Source organism: Vulpes lagopus, chromosome 16 (assembly GCF_018345385.1).
Source record: "Vulpes lagopus strain Blue_001 chromosome 16, ASM1834538v1, whole genome shotgun sequence".
Classification (NCBI taxonomy): Eukaryota; Metazoa; Chordata; class Mammalia; order Carnivora; family Canidae; genus Vulpes; species Vulpes lagopus.
In genome coordinates this window covers 3,964,968-3,988,033 of record NC_054839.1, presented here as the reverse complement: position 1 = coordinate 3,988,033, position 23,066 = coordinate 3,964,968, and the positions used below count along the sequence as shown (strand labels likewise).

Below are 23,066 nucleotides of genomic sequence, written 5' to 3'. Positions count from 1 at the left end.
ATTTTAAGCGAGGACTGGGAAAGTCAATGTGCTGAAATGATTTTGGCCATCAAATGCCTTTGCAGAACAGCAGGTTAACGCTGGGAGTGCTTGTGTCAGTGAGTGTGGGAGCATGCATGCACGCTCGTGGGCATAGAACAGAAATTCTCATCTGAATACATGTCTCTGTGGCTATTGAATTTTTTTTGTCCCTTATGAGTGAACCATTTCATCGTGTAATAACAGTTTCAAACTCACATGGTCTTTAAACTTTTGACATGTAATTGAAAATGGAACATCCAGCTGTGAAGAAAGTTGATTGGAAAGCAATTAGAATAGCTCTTATTTATTTTTTTCCCCCCGAGGTCAAGCTGATGCCTCCTGCTCCCAGTGATGACCTGGCTACGCTCAGCGAGCTGAACGATGGCACCCTGCTTTATGAAATTCAGAAGCGCTTTGGGAACAATCAGATATACGTAAGTGCCTTTGAGATTGCCTTGTGCACTGCTTTGTCTCGCTGCCAATTTTCACAAGGAAAGGGCTTGTTGTTTCTGGTCATCGGCATACCTTAAGGTCAATTTCTTAGAGTTTGGGTTCATTCTGATTTAGTTCTAAGGCAAGTTCAGCAAAGATCTAAATTGCAGAGTTGTTAAGTGAAAGTTAATACCCTGTGGGCAGGGGCGCCTGGGGGGCTCAGTCAGGTAAGCATTCACCTTTGGCTCAGATTATGATCTCAGGTTCCTAGAATCTAGTCCCATGTCAGGCTCCCTGCTCAGTGGGAGTCTGCTTCTCCCTCTCTCTCTCTACCTGCTCCCCCTGCTTGTGCTTTCTTTCTATCTCCTTCTCTCTCAGATAAATGAAATCTTAAAAACAAAAACAAAAACAAACAAAAAAAATCCTGCAGAAAGACAACAGTCTTGTTGTTGAGTTTGGTATGGAAGAAGATCTTGCTAGAAACAGCAGGATCTGCAGGTCCCTTCTAAAGATACTGTTTGCTTCTTGTACTTCACGTGCTAGACCTGGAAATGGAAGCTAAAGGGAATAAGTTCACTGTGCTTGAAGGGTGTCCTCTCTATTTGCATGAAAAGAGATACTACTGTCTCCTTAAGTTATCAGGAAATGCTTTATCTGTAAAGTAAATAATTTATACACCAATCTCTGATAACAAGATACAAATATATGCCTCAGATGACAGCATGGAGAATTAATTTGCTGTGGTTCGGCCCTAGTTATATGTGTTTTGTCTTCCAATATGCAGAACAATTTAGACACTGTGTCATCTCAGTCCCTGTCTAGTCCGTCTGTCTGTCTCTGTCTCCTTGATTTTGTTATATTCCACTTAGAGCAATTCAATCAGAATGTCTATAGAGAAATCTGATTATGCCCCTAGGTGCTGTCCCTTTTTGATAACACCCTTTCCCCACTACTCTACTAAGAAATTGATTAAGTAATTTTCATGTAAATGTGAAGTCTGCGATTTCCTTTGGAGTAACAGATCATCAGGTGCTGATTAGCCTACAAAATTCAGTGCAGCATCTTAATGTTTGGATGTATTGCCTGACACTGTAAATAGACTAAAAGTTACATCCTTCTATCAAAATGAATGGGATTGAGTCCTTGGCATAAAGTCGTGAAAGGTGATAACTTTGCCCTCTGGGACTGCCCTGTTAACTTCCATATTAGTATTCCATTTTCTCACCTTTCCAACACTGTGCTGATTCTTCTTCCTAACTTTGTAATTATTTTACCAGAAGACCACTGCTTAAATTGTTTTGGATTTCTTCATGTCCTTCATGCTTCTCGAATGCCTCTGTCTCCCAAACATCCACTTGGTCTGCCTTCCACCTTAGTGGTCACCATCCTCATCAAAGTCACTGCCATCTCTTCTCCAACAACCTTCTAACTGTCCCAAGGAAACCTCGTTCCCTTTCAATCCCATCTCACCAGGAGCTAGAGTCATTCTTTTTTTTTTTTTTATGATTTTATTTATTTATTCATGAGAGACACAGAGAGAGGCAGAGACATAGGCAGAGGGAGAAGCAGGCTCCCTGTGGGGAGCCCAATGTGAGACTTGATCCTAGGACTCCGGGATCACGACCTGAGCCAAAGCAGATGCTCAACCACTGAGCCACCCAAGTGCCCCTGGAGTCATTCTTATAATGAACAAATGTAACCTTGACACTCCCAGTCTTAAAGCTTCTCTGTGGCTTATCACTTTTCATGAGAGGATAGCCACAATCTTCATTCATGATCCGGCTCCCGGTGGGACTTGATGCTCTCTTAGCCACCAGTGATTGCCCTCTTGCCTGTGTCAGGATTTTCCCTGGGCTAGTTTTCTTCCCTCTAAGTTTTTCTTTCTAGCCCATGAAATAAACAGTTAGCTCTGTAAACTCCCACTTGGAAGTTCTTCAGTCTTTCAGTAAACCTCACCAGACCTTTCTGATTAAGTCACAATGGCTCTTTTTTCTCACTGCTTGGGGTTAGATATCTTAGTGGTGATTTGGTGAGTGCCTAGCTGCTGTGCTAGATTCTGGCACTGTGACAATAGGATCCATGCTGGGTTTGCTCACTGCAAGGCCTGGTCAAGCACTTTCCAATCTCAAGTGACGAGGACATCCTATCTGTTTATCAGAGTCAGGACTCCAACTGCTCCACACACTGGACCATCTTCTTAGATACTCTCTGCCCACTGGGTTTCTCCTTCTATCTGGATCACGCAGAATTAATATTCCCTGCTTTACTAAAGCTCACATAAAATATAAATTTGCCACTGCATGAGACATGAGTTTTCTTTTTTCCATGCCTGAAATATTGAAGGGCTAAATCATTTGGGATCAATTTTGTGATGAGTGTTCCAAGTTATGTTATTTGAACTCGCCTTTAATAGATAGACAAACCATTTAAACATTATTGATTGAATAATAACAAGTGCTTCTCAGAGTTTATCCTGTGGACCATTGGATGTGCAAACTTTTTATTCCCATTATGTAGTGAGAGTAGGCATTTAGAACCTCTTATGACAATTTGATGAATTGGAATTTGAATCTAATAAGAATCCAGGCTTGCATTTTATGTCTTTGTCTGTTTTCAATGCCATGTTTACAGGAATTCATTTTTATTACATTTTAAGAAAGTATCCATCCACGATGAATTGGAAACAGAAGTGTTCCTTCCCACAAATACAAAAGCTCTGGTTTCAGATGTTGTGTTCAGAGTTGGTCATTTGACCTCCACACCCACTCTGTCTACACGTTCCTCCCTGCCCCAGTTTACTCTTCTCCCAGTTTCAGACCTAAGTGCCTAGGTAGAGTATTGATACTGGTCTTTCATCTATGTCCCACATTTGATGTTCCTGCAAATCTCAGCAGCCCTCCTTTCAAAATATGCACAGAATGGACTTCCACTACTGCCACAGGCCCATCGGAGCCAACATAACACATGTTGGCTGAATTAATTGTCCAACCAGGATTTTCATTACTTTTTGCTGTGATCTGACTGGTTATATAAGATGATATTTCAAAACAGTCTGTAAGTTACTCTTTGTTTTTCTTTCTTTTTTTCTTTCCCTCTCTCTTTTTTTCCTTTTGGTGCCAAAATTCAGGAGCAAACATAACTTGCCCTTTTAATTAAGTGTATATCATTTCAGTTGGATATCAGATTGGGAAAGATCCAAACATCCCACAGCAGTAGGACATGCTCAAACTGTCAAACAAAATGAATTGTAAGAGATGAAGTGTTGGCTTGCTAAATAATGCAAAGAATAAAGGCATTTCTTTCTCTGAATCATCACTGTCAACTGGAACAGCAAAAATTGAGTATGTAATCAAATTTCTTAGTGGATGGCAGATAAATATGGAGGATGAGAGGCTCATAAAGAAAGAAACCCCCAAATAAACACAGGCTCCTGTTGCACCTGGTTTAGCCAGGTAGTCAGCCTGGCTCACTTGACCACTTACTAATTGAACATTCTCCTCCAGGTGACCCCATGGGATGTAGTGGGTCTTCTCTGTAAGAACAGTTCAAGAGGCTAAAGTTGGCAAGCTTGTATCAGAAGTTGAAGTCTCCGTCACTTCAAGGATATGTGAAATTATGTAGTCAGATGCATTTCCCCCCAGCTGCCACTGCCCCCCAGCCTGGAATCTAAAGCCTCACCTACCATTTTCGATACCTGGCATGTCATTCCCCTGTCATTCCACTCCACCTCATAGACCCTCGTGAGCCATCTAAAAACAAAACAAAAGATGAGGTAAAGGAAATCTGTAGGTGTCTAAATTAAAAAAAGAAAATTCTTTCTCTGCAAAACATTTACAAGTTACCTTTCTTCAAAGCGACTTCCTGAGAATGTGGCAAAAGCCTATATAAACTCATCCCTTAGGAGTCTCTTGTTAACATTCAGATAGCATGTTTCTAGACTGTTTTTTCATTTATCACAAAATTCACTTGCAAAGACAGTCTCAAGCTCCTTCAATAATTAGATCGACATGGAAAAGATATCTCAGTATGAAAGTGCAATTTAGAAGTATTTTTATTTTATTTGAAAGTTCCTCAGTTTTCCTTCCTGAGCAGATCTCTCCTTTCTCTCTCAGTCTACCTTTTTCCTTCATTTTTCTGAGTAATCTTTGGATGCTTTACTACAAAAGCCTTCTTTTGATTCAGTCATTTTACTTCTTTTTTCTCCTCTCCTTGGCCGTAAAGTCCTTCTTTTAAGTCAATGTTGTCTTGAATCACAACATCTAAAGTCGTACACCACTCATGGGTGTATATTTCATTTTCATTTGGGGAACATGCCCAGGTGAACAGCAGCTTCATAAAGAAGGGGAATATAAGAAACCCCTTCTCTGGTTTACCTTAAGCATTACAGAATAGTTTGGCAAACATAGCTATGGATTCATTTTGTATTTTTTTCTGTACTTTATATAAAAGAACTCACCCTGGTGTGTTCTCTTCTGCGTGTGCCAACTTTCATTCATTGTAGTTTTTCTGATAACCATCTAATCTCTTGCTTTTGGCAGCAGCTACCCATTTTTACTTCTGTAAAATTAGCTGCTGTGTGAATATATCCTCTTTATTTGCTCTACAGTGGGGGAGCACTTGAGTTGTCTCCGTTGTTTGGTTATTGAATTATGCTGTTACAACTATGTAAATTATATGCATAATACTGTTATAAACCATCTTGTGCCTTTTTTGGTGACGTGTGCCCAAGGATTTCCTTGGGGGCAGTGTAGAGCCATTTTCTGGGGGCATGCACCGAGCCCTGGAATGCCACAGCATCACAGGTACCTTCAGCCTGAGTGGATACAGTCGAACACTTTTTCAGAGTGGTTACACTCCTGCCAGGACTTTGGGTTTCCTCAACCTCACCAACACTCAGTATAATCAGTGTTGGCTGTGGTATTAGTGGTCTTAACAGATGCTAGCCATTCTGGTGGTTGTGGTATCCTATTGTGATTTTGGTGACTACAGTGGTAATGGTGACCAGTACATATGTGTCACTCACTTGGCCATCTCATCTCATGAGGTGTCCATTCAGTTATATTGACATTTAAAAATAACTGGATTGTTTTACTTTTCTTCTTGATATGTGGGGATTTTTATACATTCAGGATATTCTTTGTCAGATATACGTATGTCCAAGCATTTGTTCCCAATTTGTGGCTTGCATTTTCATCTTCTAGGAGGTCTGTAGATGGATAGAAGCTTGCAGTTTTTGCAAAATTCTTTATGTTTAGCTTTTTTTGTGTCCCATGTAAGAAAATTTGGCCTAGGCCATTTTCCTATATTTTCTTCTTTCAGTTTGGTTGTTTTAACTTTAACATTTAAGGTGTATTACCAGTGTGAAAGTGATTCCACTATGGTACAAGAGGAGGATCCAGAATAATGTTTCCCCAGATATATTCCCCCGCTGAGTTGCGCTGGCACCTTTGTGGTGAGCAGATGACCATGGGGAGTAAGTCTGTCTCTAGAACCCCTTTTCCGTTGTATGGATCCATTTTTGCCTAAACTGGTACTGAGATATCTTAATCACTATAGCAGTATAATAAATTTTGATTTATAGAAGTTGTCAGTGTATCATGGAAGGTTAATATCTTTCCTTTGTCCATGTTTAACTTCTCTGGAACATTTAAATTTTTTTAAACATAACAGATTTTATTTTTATATATTTTATTTATTCATTCATGAGAAACTCAGAGAGAGGGGCAGAGACATAGGCAGAGGGAGAAGCAGGCTCTCTGATGCGGGACTTGATCCCAGGACCCCGGGATCACACCCTGAGCCGAAGGCAGATACTCAATCACTGAGCCACCCAGGTGCCGCACATTTTTAAATTTTTGATGTAGAAGTCTTGACCATTTGTATTATATCTGTTTCTAGGCATTTTTCAACTTTTGATGCTGTAACACAATGGTATTTTCTTATTGAAAATTACAAGCAAATTTCATTTTTGTATTGTGTATTAGAAATATAGAAATACAATTTGATTGTGAAATTCATATTTCATCTGCCAGACTTGCTAAATTCATTTGTAAATATTGATTTATATGGAGATTCTTTTGGATTTTCTCCATATACTACTGTATAGTATGTAATGACTTTTATTTTTATTTTCTAAATCTTAATAGTTTCCTTACTTTCTTTTCATGTTTTTTTTTTCCCCCATGGGATTGCACTCTTAATAAAAAGATGATGAGAGGTGACAATCCCTATTTCATTTTGGATCTCAGGAAAAAAATCATTAAGCAAGTTGTTTGCAGTAGCACTGTCATAGGTATGGCTAAATTTTATTAGATTAAGGAAGTTCTTTATATTAATTTTTAAAGTCATTTTAAATCAAGAGTGGGCATTGAATGTTCTTAAATGCTTTTTGGCGTTTATTGAGATCATCATATGGCTTTTAGTCTTTACTCTTTAGTTTTAAAAATTATGAGAGTTGATTTACTAATATGAAGCCAAACTTACATTACTACAATAAAGCCAACTTAGTTGAAACAGATTATCTGTTGAATGTATTACTGGATTTAATTTGTCAATACTTTGCTCAGGATTTTTGCATATATTTAATGAAGGAGAACAATCTGTAATCTTCCTTTCTTTCAATATACTACTTAGGTTTATAATACGAAATTTATGCAGGCATCTTAAAATGAAATGGTGTTCCAATTCCCCAGTGAAGCTTAAATTTCTTTGTGGAAATGTTTTTATTTTTATTTATTTATTTATTTTTTTAATTTTTTTTTTTTATTTATTTATGATAGTCACAGAGAGAGAGAGAGAGAGAGGCAGAGACACAGGCTGAGGAAGAAGCAGGCTCCATGCACCGGGAGCCTGATGTGGGATTCGATCCCGGGTCTCCAGGATCGCGCCCTGGGCCAAAGGCAGGCGCCAAACCGTTGCGCCACCCAGGGATCCCTGGAAATGTTTTTAGACATAGATTCAAATTTCTTTTACAGAAAAAAACTGTCAGATGTTCTAAATCTTAACTATGTTCGTTTTGGTAAGATGGTGGGTTATTGTCTACATTTTCTAAATATCCAAACTTAGTGACTAAAAAATGATTCCGAATGTCTCTTTATCTGTTTTCGTGTCATACTGTCTTTAGTTAATGTAATACTTAGGATACTGGTAGTTTGTGCATTTTCTCTCATTTTCTCAGTTGTACTCTAAAGTACTCACCTTTTTATTACATTGTTCAAAACACCACCTTTTGACTTTTGTTTACTATTACATTAATTTCTGCTGTTCTACTGATTATATTTCTATATAATTCGATGTAATTTAATGAGCTCCTTGAAAAGTATACTTAGATAATAATTACCAGCCCTTCTTCTTTTTAACATTATAAATAGCACCTCATGCAATAATTTCCATACTAAGTATATCTTTAGTTGTGTCTCACAAATATGTTATAATCAAAATATTTTCTCATTTGCATCATGGCTCCTTTTTTGACTACTAGATTATTTGCAGATGCATTCTATAATTCCCAAACAGTGGGTGGTTTTCTAGATATACAGTATTAATTTGTCTTAATTCTACATGACCAGACTATATGCTCTGTGATTCAAGCCCTTTAAATGTAATGAAACTAGTCTTTGTTCAATTTCAATGAATTGTTAGATAAGAGTGTTGTATATAAGTCAATCAATCACTTGGTAATTCTCTATTTCAAAATTTTGTCTCCTCATTCCATGAGTTACTGAGAAAAAGATTGTTTAAAATATTGACTATTATTGTGAATTTATTCTTCTCCTTACAGTTGTTTTTGCTTTGTGTTTTTTGTGCTAGATTTTAGTTTCATAGATATCTTAAATGCTGTATCTTTCCAACTGGTTTAACACTTTATCATTATGAAATGTTCCTTTTCATCACTTTTATTTTTGTGTATGTGTGAATTGAGTGTTACTAAACCACATTTTTGTTGTTATTATAGTTTGCAGGTATATCTTTCTTTATCTTTTTACTTCTAAATTGTCTTTATATATTTAATACTTTAATCTGGTCTATAATCTTTATTCTTCGATTAGAGTATTTAGTATCTTTATATTTGATGTAATTCCTGATTTGGGGAGGTTAAATCTGTCATTTTATTATTTGACTTCTATTTATTCCTTGTGTTCTTTGTGCCTTTATATCTCATTACTTGTCCCTTTTTTATTACAAAAATATTTTTATTTGCTTTTTGTGCTTTATTAATTTTTCAGTTGTGCATTTTATTATTATTATTATTATTATTATTTAGCAGCATAGGACTCATTACCACATTTATTTCCTTCAGTGCATTTTGTCATGTGTTTTAATTTTATATTTTTTATCCAGTCTGATTCTCACAAAACCCCTTTAAAAAAGAAATTTTTAGAATGCAGTCATTTCATGTGTTATGTGTTTGCTGAAACAAGCCTGTTGGTTTTATCTTATTTGAATTTGACTTTTCTATTTCTTTATTTACAAACTTACAAAACAGTTCACAAAATATTAAAGTATGAAAAAAAAATATTAAAGTATGGATTTTATTTATTTTCTGTATTTTGTGCAATGATTTTAAAATTATGCCATTTTTAATTTTAAATGTTCTATTTATAAAGTCCACAAACTATTTATATCTTTTTCTTTTAACAGACTTTTATTGGAGACATCCTCTTGCTTGTTAACCCATTCAAGGAGCTTCCAATATATTCCACCATGGTATGTATAACATTTCAAATTTCATTTAAAAACGTAGGGGTAGCACCAGAGACATACTTATTCACATCAAGAATGATGTGATAGATTAAGAAGATACTCCAAAACAGTAAGTAAAGTAAAACTTCTCAGAAAATTCTAAATTGAATATTTGCATAATAGCGACTTTAATTTGTTCTGAGATAAAAATGGAAAAGAATGTCATCTTATCAAAAGATTCCTTTACACTTATAATGTGTAATTTTCTTATAATTGTAGTCACTAGACAGACTTGTAAAATTAAATAGTATATTCCTCTACTTTCCATACCTTCTTGACTAATTCAAGATCGTTGGTTTATAGTCCTTATTTCAACATCATAACCTCTTTCAGAAAAGTTCTATGATGTTAAAACAATGAGAATAAGAAAGGATAATATTGAATCTTACACATTTTTCCAAATGACTTTCCATTTTTAATTATGAGACTCTCAAAATTCAAAGAGAAATTGCTTTTGGAAAATTATTCCGGGCAACTGAAAACACAGGATGATTTTCAAGTGGTAAAGAGTAAAAATATCATCATCATGCAAGTGCTCTATTTTTTTGTAAGCACAAGGCTGGTTCCAGTTGAAGCAGAATCCCTCCAAGGGAGCAGGAGCATGACAAACAGGAAAGGGGAGCAGACACGTATTCCTGAAGCAGAGATTTGCTCATAGATATTGGGTGGGGTGGTAGTAAGAGGGAGACTGGAGGAGAAAAGGGAGGAAGAGAGAACACCTTCTTTGAGCTTCCAAGGAATCAATGAAGAATTCTTATAGAAATACTGCCTGAGATAAAGAGTGCCCCTTCACTACCACAACCCCCACCCTTCTTACCAAAGTCCCTTCTACTCTTGCTTTATTTATTTTTTTTTTTTTTTACTCTTGCTTTAAAACTGCTGCACCTTGCCCACTGTCCTCATTGCACTCAGGCTGATCCCAGCCTTAGCTTTGGGCAACCTGAGTGTGTGGGCATGTGACAGACCAGAGCAGGAGCAATCACCTGCAGTGATCTCTGGAGTTCTATTGGAGGAGAAAGTTAACCTCATCTGTGATGATTAAACAGACATATGGACCGTTCGTATTTTTATTTCTTTTTATTTCAGTTGTTAATAATTTTGCTTTTCAAGGATTTTGTTCATTATATTTTATGTCCCAAAGTTTTGCATTTAATTATTCATGAGTCCTATTTATTTTTTAAATGTTTGTAGACTTTTGAATGATTTATTTTCCTCCCAGTGTTTGTCATGCATGCCTTCTGTGGCTTTTTAAAATCAATTTGCTATGAATTTCTTGATTGTACTAATCTTTTCTAAGAAAAACATTTCCTGACTTAAATTTTTTTCTACTGTATATTTATTCTTTATACAATTGATTTCTACTTTTTATTTTTATGGTCTCCTTCTTTCTAAGTTCTTGGAGTTTCACTTGATAGTCATTGAAATTATACAGTTATGAGGTTACTTTTCTGCCTTTCATAAATAAGTATTTAGGGCTTTTTATTTTGCTTTAAAGACAACTTCCTGAATCTTTGGTACTTCACAAGTTCTTTATTGTTTAATTTAAGAGAGAGAGAGAACCCCTGCTATTTAAAGCTGACTATTAATGTGCTATTATGGTATTATATTGGATTATAGGGTCGACAAGAAGCTTATGGTGAGAGAAAAGGTAGTTTTAAATAATTGCATAAAATATATACATACATAGATATTATGTAAATGCTTCTATAGATCTAGAGGTCAAATACTAAGTATTAGGAAAAATATAACATAATAAGTTGTTTTAGCATGGCATTACTTGTCATGTTATATTGTATCTCAAATGGAACAGACTTATGATTTTGTGGCTTGTTTGTTTTTAGGGTGTTAACAGGGTGGTAGTTTTATGGCTTCAAATAACATGTTGCATTTGCAGGTCTTTCAGAAATACATGTTAATAGAGAAAAGGAGAGACAGTTAGAGACATACTTCTTTATTAATGTAGCAATAAAACATGATACATTGAGATTTTTGCATGAATAGTTCATTAAAACTTAAAATGGTGAGTGCAGCATGTAACTTCTATGTATCATCCTTTATATCCATCATTTCCAATGGACCCTGGTATAGAATGTAAGGGGAAAATAAATATATTTAGGAGAAATAAGCACTGATAAAAAGCTTACAATAAAATTGCCCACTTTTTATAGGCCATAGTGAGATTTTACTGTGTCTGGTACTTTTGAAATTCACTTCCACTATGTAGAATCAAATAGTGTGTACTTTCCTGGTCTATAAGTAATAACTCATAATATAGTTATAGATATTAGGTAGATATAAGGACTTAATTTTTATGTTGAATTAGTGGGCATCCTCTGTAGCAATATTAGTACCTTGCAATTTTAAATCAGTTACTTGTGTACTGAACCACATCAAGTTATCTCATTGTCTTATGGACTTGCAAGAGAAAGTTTCATTTATTTTTATGTCTATTGATTATGTAATTATATGTTTGCTTATTATCCTTATTTTTTAATTTATTTTTTTAATATGCTTATTATCTTTAATAAATTTTGTTCAGATAGTTTAGTTTCTTCCCTCATTAGTTTAATAAAAGAAGAAACTAAGACACTGAATATGATTGTATCTGTAAAGATTATGTAGGCCAAGAGGATAACACTGTGTTTCATATTGAAAAGAACTCCACATGCATCATCTGCAGCTCATTTTAATTTTGTTACCATTAACTATGTTATATTAGGCTTTGTATAACATTCATTTTTTATTTCTAGGAGGCCATTAATCATGGATGTAGAGCACTCTGTGTTGAAATGCATTGTGAGACTAATATAAAACATGGCAGCAGGCAGCCCTGTCCATGAGGTGGCTTCTGGCCATAAGCAGTGTTGATGTGATGTGAACAGTCACTAGGGAGGAGTGGCGCTTAGTGGGCCAGTAGGCAGACAGTTGTAAATGAAGTATCACCAACAGAAAGGGCCTCATTATTGTGCTGCTTATTTATGCTGAAGGCAAGTGACATTTTAAACCTGTAAGAGGTAGGGGAGGAGTAAATGGAAAAGTGGCCAGATCTTTCTGAACAGACTTTGCAAAAAGAAGCATGTATTGAGTCGATTAAACACAATATGCTATACTAGATATTTGGGGATGCTAAGAGTCTCCTCATCCTTAAGAACTGCATTGACATTCTAAAGATAATTCATAAATAATGATAAAAAATAATCACAGATTTCTCTTGTGGCTGAGGACAGTAAGATAGCTCTATTGAGACTGCATACTGTTAACTGATAAGTCAGGAGACTGGAGGGAAATAAATCTTATCAAATTAAAAAAGGAATGTGGAGGGATCCCTGGGTGGCGCAGTGGTTTGGCGCCTGCCTTTGGCCCAGGGCGCGATCCTGGAGACCCGGGATCGAATCCCACATCGGGCTCCCGGTGCATGGAGCCTGCTTCTCCCTCCGCCTGTGTCTCTGCCTCTCTCTCTCTCTCTCTCTCTGTGACTATCATAAATAAATAAATAAAAAATTTAAAAAAAAAAACTGAGATTTCCAATCTCTTTAAAAAAAAAAAAAGGAATGTGGAAAAGCAATGTGATTGGTACAAATCTTAGGGAATTATTAAGAATAAGATTCTGGTAAGGAGAGGTATACTTGGGAGAATTATCTAGAACTACATTATGGGGACAAAAAAAAATAGGATCATTGAGAAGAAGGCACAGACCAATCTTATAAGAGCAAGAAGTTCAAAAAGCTACAGAATTGAAAAATCTGATTTAGATCTAGAGTATAAAACTGAGTTAGAGAGTTTGGGTTTTAATTTTGAAAAATAAAGACCCATAGAAAACAAACAAGTCTGATACAAATAATGTTTACAAGTCTGTCGTCATCAGTTTGAGAAAAAAAAAAATTTGAGCAAGAAGACTAATTAGTAGCTACTGAAATAATCCAAGAGCAAGCCTATTTGGGCCTGTGTGGGGGCTCTAGTGGTAATGGGCAGAAGTTGAGTGAATCTGTGAAAAGACAATAAGAATCTTCAGAGAATTTCACCTGAGGAACAAACAAGAAAAAAGCATCCCTTGAAGATATAGGTTTTGAATTTGTGGGTTGAAGAGAATCTGTAATGAAAAAAAAATGGAAGAAAAGAGAAATTGATGAGGAAAACCAGGGTCAGGTGAATATATGAAGTTTTTGGTGATTACACTGAAATAATGTTGAGGTTCTACATTGGATGCAAGATTAGGAATAATTCACATAGATATTTCATTTTGTAAGATTTCTAGGATTCACACCAAGTTTAAGAATGAGGTAGAAAAATAATAGAAAGCACAAAAAAAACCAAAAACAAACCAAAAAAAAAGAAAAATAATAGAAAGCAATGAAGGAGGAGGAGGATAGGGAAAGGGAATAGGGAGAGAAAGGAGGAGGGATGGGGAGACCACAATGACAGGGCAGTTGGCGGCTACTACAGAACCAGGTCTAGAGGCTCCTCGGTGGCTCAACTGGTTAAGCATCTGCTTTTGGCTCAGGTCATGATCTCAGTGTCTTGGAATAAGCTCTGTTTCAGGCTCCCTGTTCAGTAGGGAGTCTGCTTCTCTCCCTGCCTCTACCCCTCCCCCATTGTGCACTCTCCCCGCACCCTCTCAAATAAATAAATATTTATTTTTTTAAAAAAGAAAAGAACCAGGTCTAATGCATTGTTGAGGTAGTAATCAGAAAGGATGAACATCTTGGTGTTTGTATCATTGTGGAAACCAGTTAACATGTGAATGTCATGAGAGTGGACCCTTCATCAGTAGATACTCATTGGCCCCTCAAACATTGACGTCAGACTTGTCTCAGGTATTTCTCACTGTTTCTTTTACTATGAACTTCACAAACCAAAGTTATATCACCTTGAAATCTCAATGTGCAAAATGAGATACCATTCCAGATAAAATACCTGGAGATAATTTCTCAAGATTGTATTTTCAAGTACACAAGGGTATAGAAATGATCAACACCCATATTCTTTTTGTCTGTTACTGGCAGTGAGATTAAGGTCTCCCACTGTGTAAAATAGCATCTGGTATGGGATGCCAGTCTTAGGGCTTAATTTAATTTCAGATTCCACTTGGTGCTGGTCTAATATCTCCATTGCCATGTTTGAGTTTGGCGAGTCACTGGTTTGAACAGTTTATCACTTCTGGACGAGTGGGGCTGGAAAGAGGATGCGGCATTGTCTAGGGCTTGTCATGTGGCAGGTCTGCTGCAAAGGGCTCTACATATATCATCATCACAGTAATCACAAAAGGCAATGCAATCAATATAAGAATTATTATTTCCACTCTGGAATTTAAAAACCCAAGCCTATAGTAGATTTGAGAAATTTTCTAAAGTCTTCCATGAATGAGAGGAAGATAATTTAAATCCAGGTCATGTAACCACAGAGCAAATGCATGACAGACTGTTTTCAGTGGCACAAATGCTGAGTCCAGAGGCAATTTTGTTCATTATTATGTGTGAACCTTTGTAAAAAAAAAAAAAAAAACAGATATTTTTTTTCCCAGAATATGTCATCTAGATAAGGCTATATAGATAATGGGTAGGTAATCCAATCAGGCAAGTAGAGTGACATATTCCTACCATAGTGTGAAGCCAAGAGCCTATGCACATCAAGCTGTTGACATGAGGGAGGTTCCACCAGGTTAGGGGTCCTGGACAGCTGGGGAGCCTCTGTATGGCCTTCTCACCAGTTGTGGAACTGCATGATTAGTTTCAGAAATCAGAACAAGGCAGGACTCTTCAATCTCCCCCAAGTTTATTGGGAAGTGTCATGCACAGTGGAAAGTAGGAGGGGGGTGATCCATTAAAAAAAAAAAAAAAACCTTATTCATTAGAAATAGAGAGCCCAGCAAAGGAAGTTACCCATGACTGAGGCTGATATGATGTCCTCTCACCCATGAGATCCAATAGTGCACTAAAAATTTTCCCTACCCAGAATCCTTGTGTTCCCAGATGATGCAGATGTGGACAGAATAAGGTGGAGAGAGAAGGCATATGGGAAGGGAGTGGCTGTTGCTGGTGGTAGTCGCTGGACCTGATGAGAACATGCAATAATATTGATAATAAAAATGGTAGTGGCAATGATAACCAGTCTAAAAGTTACATGGCTTGTCAGAAAACTGAAACATAAGTGAAAATCTTCAAGCTTCAATAGAAATAATTAAGTAGAATTGATTATTATCTTAATTAAATGCACTATTCTATTAGCATTATTATTTTGTATTTACATTACTTATAAAGCATAGAATCAGCATCGAGCTAAGTATTACCAGGTGGTAGCAATGGAATATTCTACTATATGAAGTCTAACACTGTATGGAAAGGAGAGGATTTTTAATTGAAGGGATCTGAGAAACATTATTAGTTTGGTTATCATGAAAAAACAAGATCCCTTACATGTCTAATGTCTAGTGAAACTTGGCCTTAAGAGAAGATGTGAGATTTGAAGCAATGGAGTAGGAGTCGTACATGCTCCTGACTCTCTTCTGTCTTGCCTTGTTTGTAATGTCTAAGGAAATTCTCAATAAGATTTTACAAATGGAGTTTAAAAAGATTCTGTTAAAATTTGATTAGGCCCATGTTAGACTTGGGACATGAAATGGTGTTAGTACAAGTTTGCAAAAGGAACAGAAATTTATCCTGCAAAGTAATAGAGCTGGATTAGAACAGCCTGGTTGGTTTATGAGTTATAATGTATACATCACTATCAACAATTATTTTGTTATCCATTTTATTTTTTTTATTTTTTAATTTTTTTATGGCCATAGACTTGTTATCCATTTTAAAGGAATAATTACAAGTACAAAAATCTGAGAACTATTTCAAATAAAGAAGTGCTTGGTCACATACACTCCTGAGCTTGGGATACAGCTATAGAGATGTGCTAAGAACACACAGTGCCCTACTTCAACTGTGACATTTGTTTTCTGTCTAGAACAGAAAATAAAGCTATGTTATAATTATATGATGTCTTAGATTAGATGGTTTTGTGTGCTATCAACACAGACAAATGCCTTTTCATAAGCAATGACAACCACTCTCCCAAAACTATTATCCTTTCATGCAGTCTTTTTTAAAAGATTATTTATTTATTTATTTATTTATTTATTTATTTATTTATTTGAGAGAGAGAGAGAGAGCAGAGCAGGGAGCCTGATATGGGGCTCAATCCCAGGACCCCAGGATTATGACCTGAGACAAAGGCACAGACACTTCACTGACTGAGCCACCCAGGTGTCCCTCATCCAGTCTTGTATATGTTCACATATATGGTTGTCCCACTTACCTGTGGTTTCACTTTCCATGGTCTCAGTTACCCGTGGTCAAGGTCAACTGGGGTCAAGATCAACTGGGGACCTCCTTCTTCTGATGTAGCATCCGAAGGTCAATAGTAGCCTGACCCCAAGTCACATGCCTGTGTCACTCACTGCACTTCATCTCATCATGTAGACAGCTGATCATCTTTCATCATCACCACTGACCTGACTTCTAACAGCGTAGATTAGCTTTACCTGGTTTTATACTTTATCTTATAGAATGTTCTCTCATAGAGAGATAGATAGTCTGATAGATTCCACTTCAATGTTATGTTTGCGAGATTCATTCAATTATTTCTTATAAATGTAGATCATTTATTCAGTTTTATTTTTTAAAGGTTTTATTTATTTAGTGAGAGAGTGTGTGTGAAAGCGGGGAAATGGGCAGAAGGAGAGGGAGAGAGAGAATCTCAGGCAGACCCTGCACTGACCACGGAGCTCAATGCAGGGCTCAGTGTCATGACTCTGAGATCATGACCTGATCCAAAATCGAGAGTCAGATGCTTAACTGACTGAGTCACCTAGGCATCACAATCCATGTATCCTGTTTTTTTTTTAAAAAAGTATTTTCCCTATGATTTTAAATAACTTCAGACATATTATGAATTTGCAGATAAATAGCACAAACAACTTTTTTTCTCCAGCCATTTTCAAATGATTTACTGGTATGCTATCCGATCAACCTTGAATACATGCATTGTGCGTTTCCTACAAACAAAGGCATTCATTCACCTGTGTAACCTCCATTCCACCCCTAGAATCAGGGAAGTGCTCCTGATGCGCTGTGACCATCCAGTCAAAATGCCTCATCCAGGTCTTTCCCATCAGCCCCCTAGTGCCCATAGAGCCAAAGACCCAGGCCGCCATGACAGGATGGATGCACTTTGATCTTGTCTGAACACATCCCTCCATCTTCTGATGAACTTCCCAACCCTGACATCGTAAGGCTACTTGCCAGTTATTTTGTAAAAGAAAAATTAATTTTGTCTGATATTTCTTCATGACTCAGACATCTCCCCATCATCCAGTGTGTATTCTAATGTAACAAAATTTACTAGAAACTCAAAAGAACTACTCAGGCTGGCCCCATGGCAATCCTCATAAATCACTATGTCACTGTAACTAAGTTAATTTTTGCTTCTCTGAGAAGTTTGTAAACTCTTCTGTGTTTCAGCTGCAATTGGTTTCTACTTGGATTAGAAATCCTTTCTGTCTCACATTACTGAAATGGAATGTTTCCGAGAGTTGTTGCATGTGATGCAATTACCGCAGGTGCCCCTTACTTCGTGGCTTTCTATTAAACTGGATTTGTGTGAATTGCTCTGCTTAAGGACAGCAGAATAATTTCAAGCTTGTGAACCAAGTAATGAAGGATCAAATATCTGCCTCTGTTTTATCATTGTGAACATTTAAAACATGCTGAAAAGGGCATAATTTCCTGAACGTTTCATAATTACAAATGAGTCTCAGAAATAGAGCTTCCTTGGCAGTTTGAATATTGGAAATAAGTCAACTGTGTCCTGACGAGGAAGAGCCTGAACCTTCTCATGGTTGTCTGTTTCCTGCACTGCTTGGCAGGTGTCTCAGCTGTATCTCAGCAGCACCGGGCAGCCCTGCTCGTCCCTGCCACCGCACATCTTCTCCTGCGCTGAGAGAGCCTTTCACCAGCTTTTCCAGGAGCAGCGCCCACAGTGCTTCATCCTTAGGTGAGCTGCCCCTTGCCCGTCCCTCGCCCCCCAATGCTCAGTGCTGCACTGAGAGCTTGGGCGTGAGGTGGTCCCATGTCTTTGCAATAAATATATTTGACTCATTACAAGGAGGAGCATCTCTCTTCTTAGAAATAGCCCCAAGTGTGGCTAAATCAATATCCACGCACTTAACCTGAAGCTCAATTCATTTTGAAGATTTATTGCTTAGAACCAGTGTTTTTGCTTTCAAACCTCAGAAATCATGGGGAAAGAAAGGTACCCACTATTAGCACCCACTGTGTGGTACTGTCCAAAATACAGGGTACAAATTACAAATTATTACCTTGCGATTGTGGGTTTTCCCACCTGCTTCTAGGTATATACCTTTGATTGTATTTTACCAAAGTATTGCCCAAAAGTATTTTATACTGAAATATAATGGCAACATTAGCTAATAAAAAGCCAGATGCTCAGGGCAATCACTGAAACAAAGCTTCACACTTACCACGCACACACACACACACACACACACACACACACAGGAACTTAAGAAGTAGAGGTGAAATGTGATTATGTATTGATAAAGGATTAAAGAATTATTTAGATATTCAAATAAGATCTGCATGAGAATTATGTTTCATATTAGGAGCAACGTCTACCAGAGGGGACTTCTGTAAATCCTCAAGGCTTTGCCCGAGGTATAATCAGTTAAAGTTTTGCATAACTCATCAAAGTGCAATGAAAGAGAGTAAACATGGACACCTGGACAGAACCCAGAAGACATTTGAGTACTTAAATAAGCATTTATTTATACACTTTTACATTATCAATTTGATCAGAAGTTCCATAGTGGGTCAGATGGATGACTTGCAAACTTCAGTGTTCTGATTTTCAAAATAGCATGCAAAGAGTTGCTTTTACACTTGTTCTAAAGTGTTCCCAGGGTAAGAGAGGCATAGGGGCAGTGGTGGCCATAGCTATTCTTCAGTCAGGTGACTGTATTCTTACCTGCTTTACCTGGTGGATTCTCTAGTCTAACTTTGACCAAAAAGGGGAACATTTTTAAAATAATGAGATGGTGGGACATATACACTAGTATGGGCAGTAATAACAACTGATGTTTATTGAGAACTTAATAAGTGCCAGACCCTCCAGAAGGTGCTTTCAATGTATTCCCTTATCCGTTGCTTAACAATTTATAAGATGGGTATTATTATCAGCATCATGATTTTATGTGTCAAATAACTGTTTATTAGGAGGAGTAACCCCTTGTCTTGGGTCTCCAATTAGTAAATAGTGAATCTGGGATGTGAGCCCAAGAGTACGAATTAGCAAATGGTGATGCATTAGTCTAGGGCCCAGTGGATGCTGTATGTGGGATGTGAGCCCACAGTCTGGCTTCTGGGCCTGAATGAGGCTCCCCCACTCTCACACCCAGACACCAGTACATGGCTGGCTCCTCAGGTACATGGTTGGCTCCTGGGGTTTCCAGCAGCCCATCCCAGGCTTCCCAAAATGATGGCCACGAATCCATGGGTTTTCCTAAATTTTTATTGAATCCACTGAATTCTCTTGAAAGACATTGGTCCATAGCAAAGTTCTGAGTTGCCAATGAATTGTCCTTTGGGAATCTGCCTGTTATAGATTTCATAGTATCTAGCGAGTTCTTCCAGTAAATAAACCCGTTTATCTTTAACCCAATGCTTTTTCACATGGATTTGCTCATGGAATTGTTTTTCCAGTAGGACTTGTTAATATCCTGCAAAAGCAGTATTTCTTTGGGACATTTTTAAAGGCTAATAATGCCATGTATATATCAATTTTTCTAAAAAAAGAAAAAAAGGATTTCCCCATTCAGGTTTCAAGAAATGAAGAAAAAATCCGTGATCCCAAGGACTTATTATTTCTGTCATTCTCTTCTTTCAGAATTGATGTTTTTATGTGGCTTCTTTGTCTCCTTGATTGTCTTGACTAAGATAAAGGCTTTCTGCACGTATTATACTAATTTATTAAAATTTGTAAATTTAGAATTTAGCTAAATACATTGTTAAAGATCATTTTAGAGGGTCTAGTTTGTCTTTAAAGGATTTATTTATTTGAGAAAGAGAGAGATCAGGAGGGAAGGGCATGGGGAGAGGGAAAGAGTCTTTCCCCATGTAGGGCTCTGCTAAGACTATCTGGAGAGTGTAGAGCCCTACACGGGGCTCAACTTCAAGACCCTGACTGAGATCATGACCTGAGCCCAAACCAAGAGTTGGATGCTTAACTGACTGAGCCACCCAGACACCCCAAGAAAGTCTATTGGGTTTTATAAGCAGCATTTATGAAGGATAATTTAAAATTTGGAGATCAACATACAAATATTTCTGGAATAGATGTACTATATAACTTAGGATGAGGGCAGGAATTTTAAACTTTTATTTAAAAATTTTAATTTTATTTTTCACTTTGTTGATAATTATAGGCCCCACCAGCACACTAGGCTTCATCTTGAGGAATAGTTTTTTAATGATTTTCAGATTTTTAAAAAAAGATTTTATTTAATTATTCACGAGAGAGACAGAGAAAGACAGAGAGAGAGGCAGAGACACAGGCAGAGGGAGAAGCAGGCTCCATGCAGGGAACCTGATGTGGGACTCGAACTGGGGTCTCCAGGATCACGCCCTGGGTTGAAGGTGGCGCTAAACCGCTGAGCCACCCAGGCTACCCTAATTTTCAGATTTTTGTCCTGGGTTGTAACTGAGAATTTGGTGTTCACCATAATCTATCTTATCTTTAATTTTCTGAAGTCCTTGATGGATGATTTTAATTAATTGTTAGAGCACACGTGACAAAAATCCATTATCCTAACAGTGTGGGGAGCAAATCTAAATTAATGTTATATGCTGAACATACAAGTAACTTGTGAAATAGGCAGTATAGGGTCTGTCTCTATCATGTGCAGATTTAGCAGACCAGGCTGTTCAGATAAGCTTTACAATTCTTATGGGTCCATGTTTGGCACCACCCAAAAACTTTGGTCAATTTCCAGTTGAATCATTGATGGTTTTTCAGATCAAGGAATGTTTCTTGAATACACTGAACTAGGATTTTTAGTTTTAATATGATATCCTAAAGAGTCAACTCTTTCATAAAATATCCCATATCATTTTTTAGTTTTATTCCCTTGCCTTTTACTCAGAGTTTGCATGGAATATGGATGGCCATTCTGAGATGTTATGGGATGGTTAAAATGCATGTGATCTTAGCTAGCTAAGAGAACTGGTGATCATCTTCTCTACACCTACATGTCGTGATAGAGTGCACACAGTAGTGGGGTGGAAGGGGGTCATTCTCACAACCTCCAGTGCAGCCTCACACCTTCACAGGTGCCTGGGTCTTCATGTGGACCTCTAGCCTCATCTACCATGATAGACTCACCACCTGGTTCAGCTTCCACAGTACATGCTCAGGAAGTACTGATTGAGATTTTTTTGTTAAATGAATGCTGCCTCCCATGCTACCCCTTCTCCAAGAATCAGCTCACCTCTCATCTCATGTCAGAAATGTTATTCTGTTATTCTGTTATTCTGACTCTTGGTTTCGGCTCAGCTCATGATCTCAAGATCATGAAATCAAACCCTGTGGCAGGTTCTGCACTCAGCATGGAGTCTGCTTGAGATTCTCTCCCTCTCCCTCTACCCGCCCCCCACAACTTGTGCTCTTTCTTTCTCTAAAATAAATAAATAAATCTTTAAATAATGAATTGGATGAGTTATGAAGTATGCCTGAGAAATATCAAAGGTATTGTCACTATGAATAACATGTTTGGTAAGTGCTTATTCCTAGATTGAAGGAAAACAGAACACATGGAAGGTTAGACCAACAGCTGCCTCATGAGGCAACTCGGCTGTTTTAAGACCCGCTGCATGCCAGGGACCTTACTCACCTGGTTACATCTGACCATTTTATAACTTAGTTTTAGGAGCTGTTTTCTCTGTGTTCATTTTGAAGAAAAGACAAGGAAAGCTTAGAAAAATTTCATGAATCTCCCGAGAAAGATGTAATGTCTTTCCTGGAAGGCTCAGAAAGATTTAACAAGGTCATGTGGTGGGGCTCTAGGACACATGCATCCCACTGTAGAGGCTGCCTCTTGGGGTCCACCTCACTTACCTTTATTGATGAAGCTGAGGACAAGTGGACGGTGACTTTCTTTTCAGCCTGACACCTGTCTGCTGTGATACACCTATATGTGTGATTCTACCCTGTGAAACATTGGATGGCAGGCTTGCATCACATTGATATGATGTCCCAGCATCTAGGGACATTGCATGAAATCTGTATGTTGCCTCAGCATCTAGTACACCATAGGACGTGTGACACAATTACATATGTACTAAATATTTCAGATGAACAAATCAAAGGAAAGAGTTAGATGATACCATGCACTCATTAGAGGTTGTGCTGTCATCCCCTCACCATTTTAATATCTAAGAATGATCTCTGCTAGTTGAATTGTTTACTACATTCTCCAAAATGGTAAACTTAGGTTTTCTCTCTCTGTTTTCTTTTAGTGGAGAAAGAGGATCAGGCAAGTCTGAAGCCAGCAAACAAATAATGAGACACCTAACCTGCAGATCTGGCTACAGCAGACCTATGTTTGAGTCCAAATTTAAGCATGTAAGTTTCTTGTTTGGGTTGGAGAATCTGTTAGGCCAAGAAACCTGTAGTTTATAAATAAAAGGAGACATCATAATAGGACCATAGTTTGACCATAAATTGGTCAAAATTTGTGGAAATAAAAAAAGATTGGTGAAAATCCATGCTGTTAAGAGAGAAGGTTTATTTTCTTGTACATATTTTAAAATATT

General features: G+C 37.3%; 1 protein-coding gene across 1 annotated transcript in view; it reads left to right on the top strand.

Annotated features, from left to right (window-relative positions):
- MYO16 (myosin XVI) overlaps nt 1-23,066 on the top strand; it is a 451,497-nt gene that overhangs the window by 146,952 nt on the left and 281,479 nt on the right. Inside the window, exons 10-13 of the mRNA XM_041730888.1 lie at nt 345-455; nt 9,094-9,159; nt 18,107-18,234; nt 22,770-22,875. Coding sequence (XP_041586822.1) covers nt 345-455; nt 9,094-9,159; nt 18,107-18,234; nt 22,770-22,875 — 411 coding nt within the window. The remainder of the gene's footprint in view (nt 1-344; nt 456-9,093; nt 9,160-18,106; nt 18,235-22,769; nt 22,876-23,066) is intronic.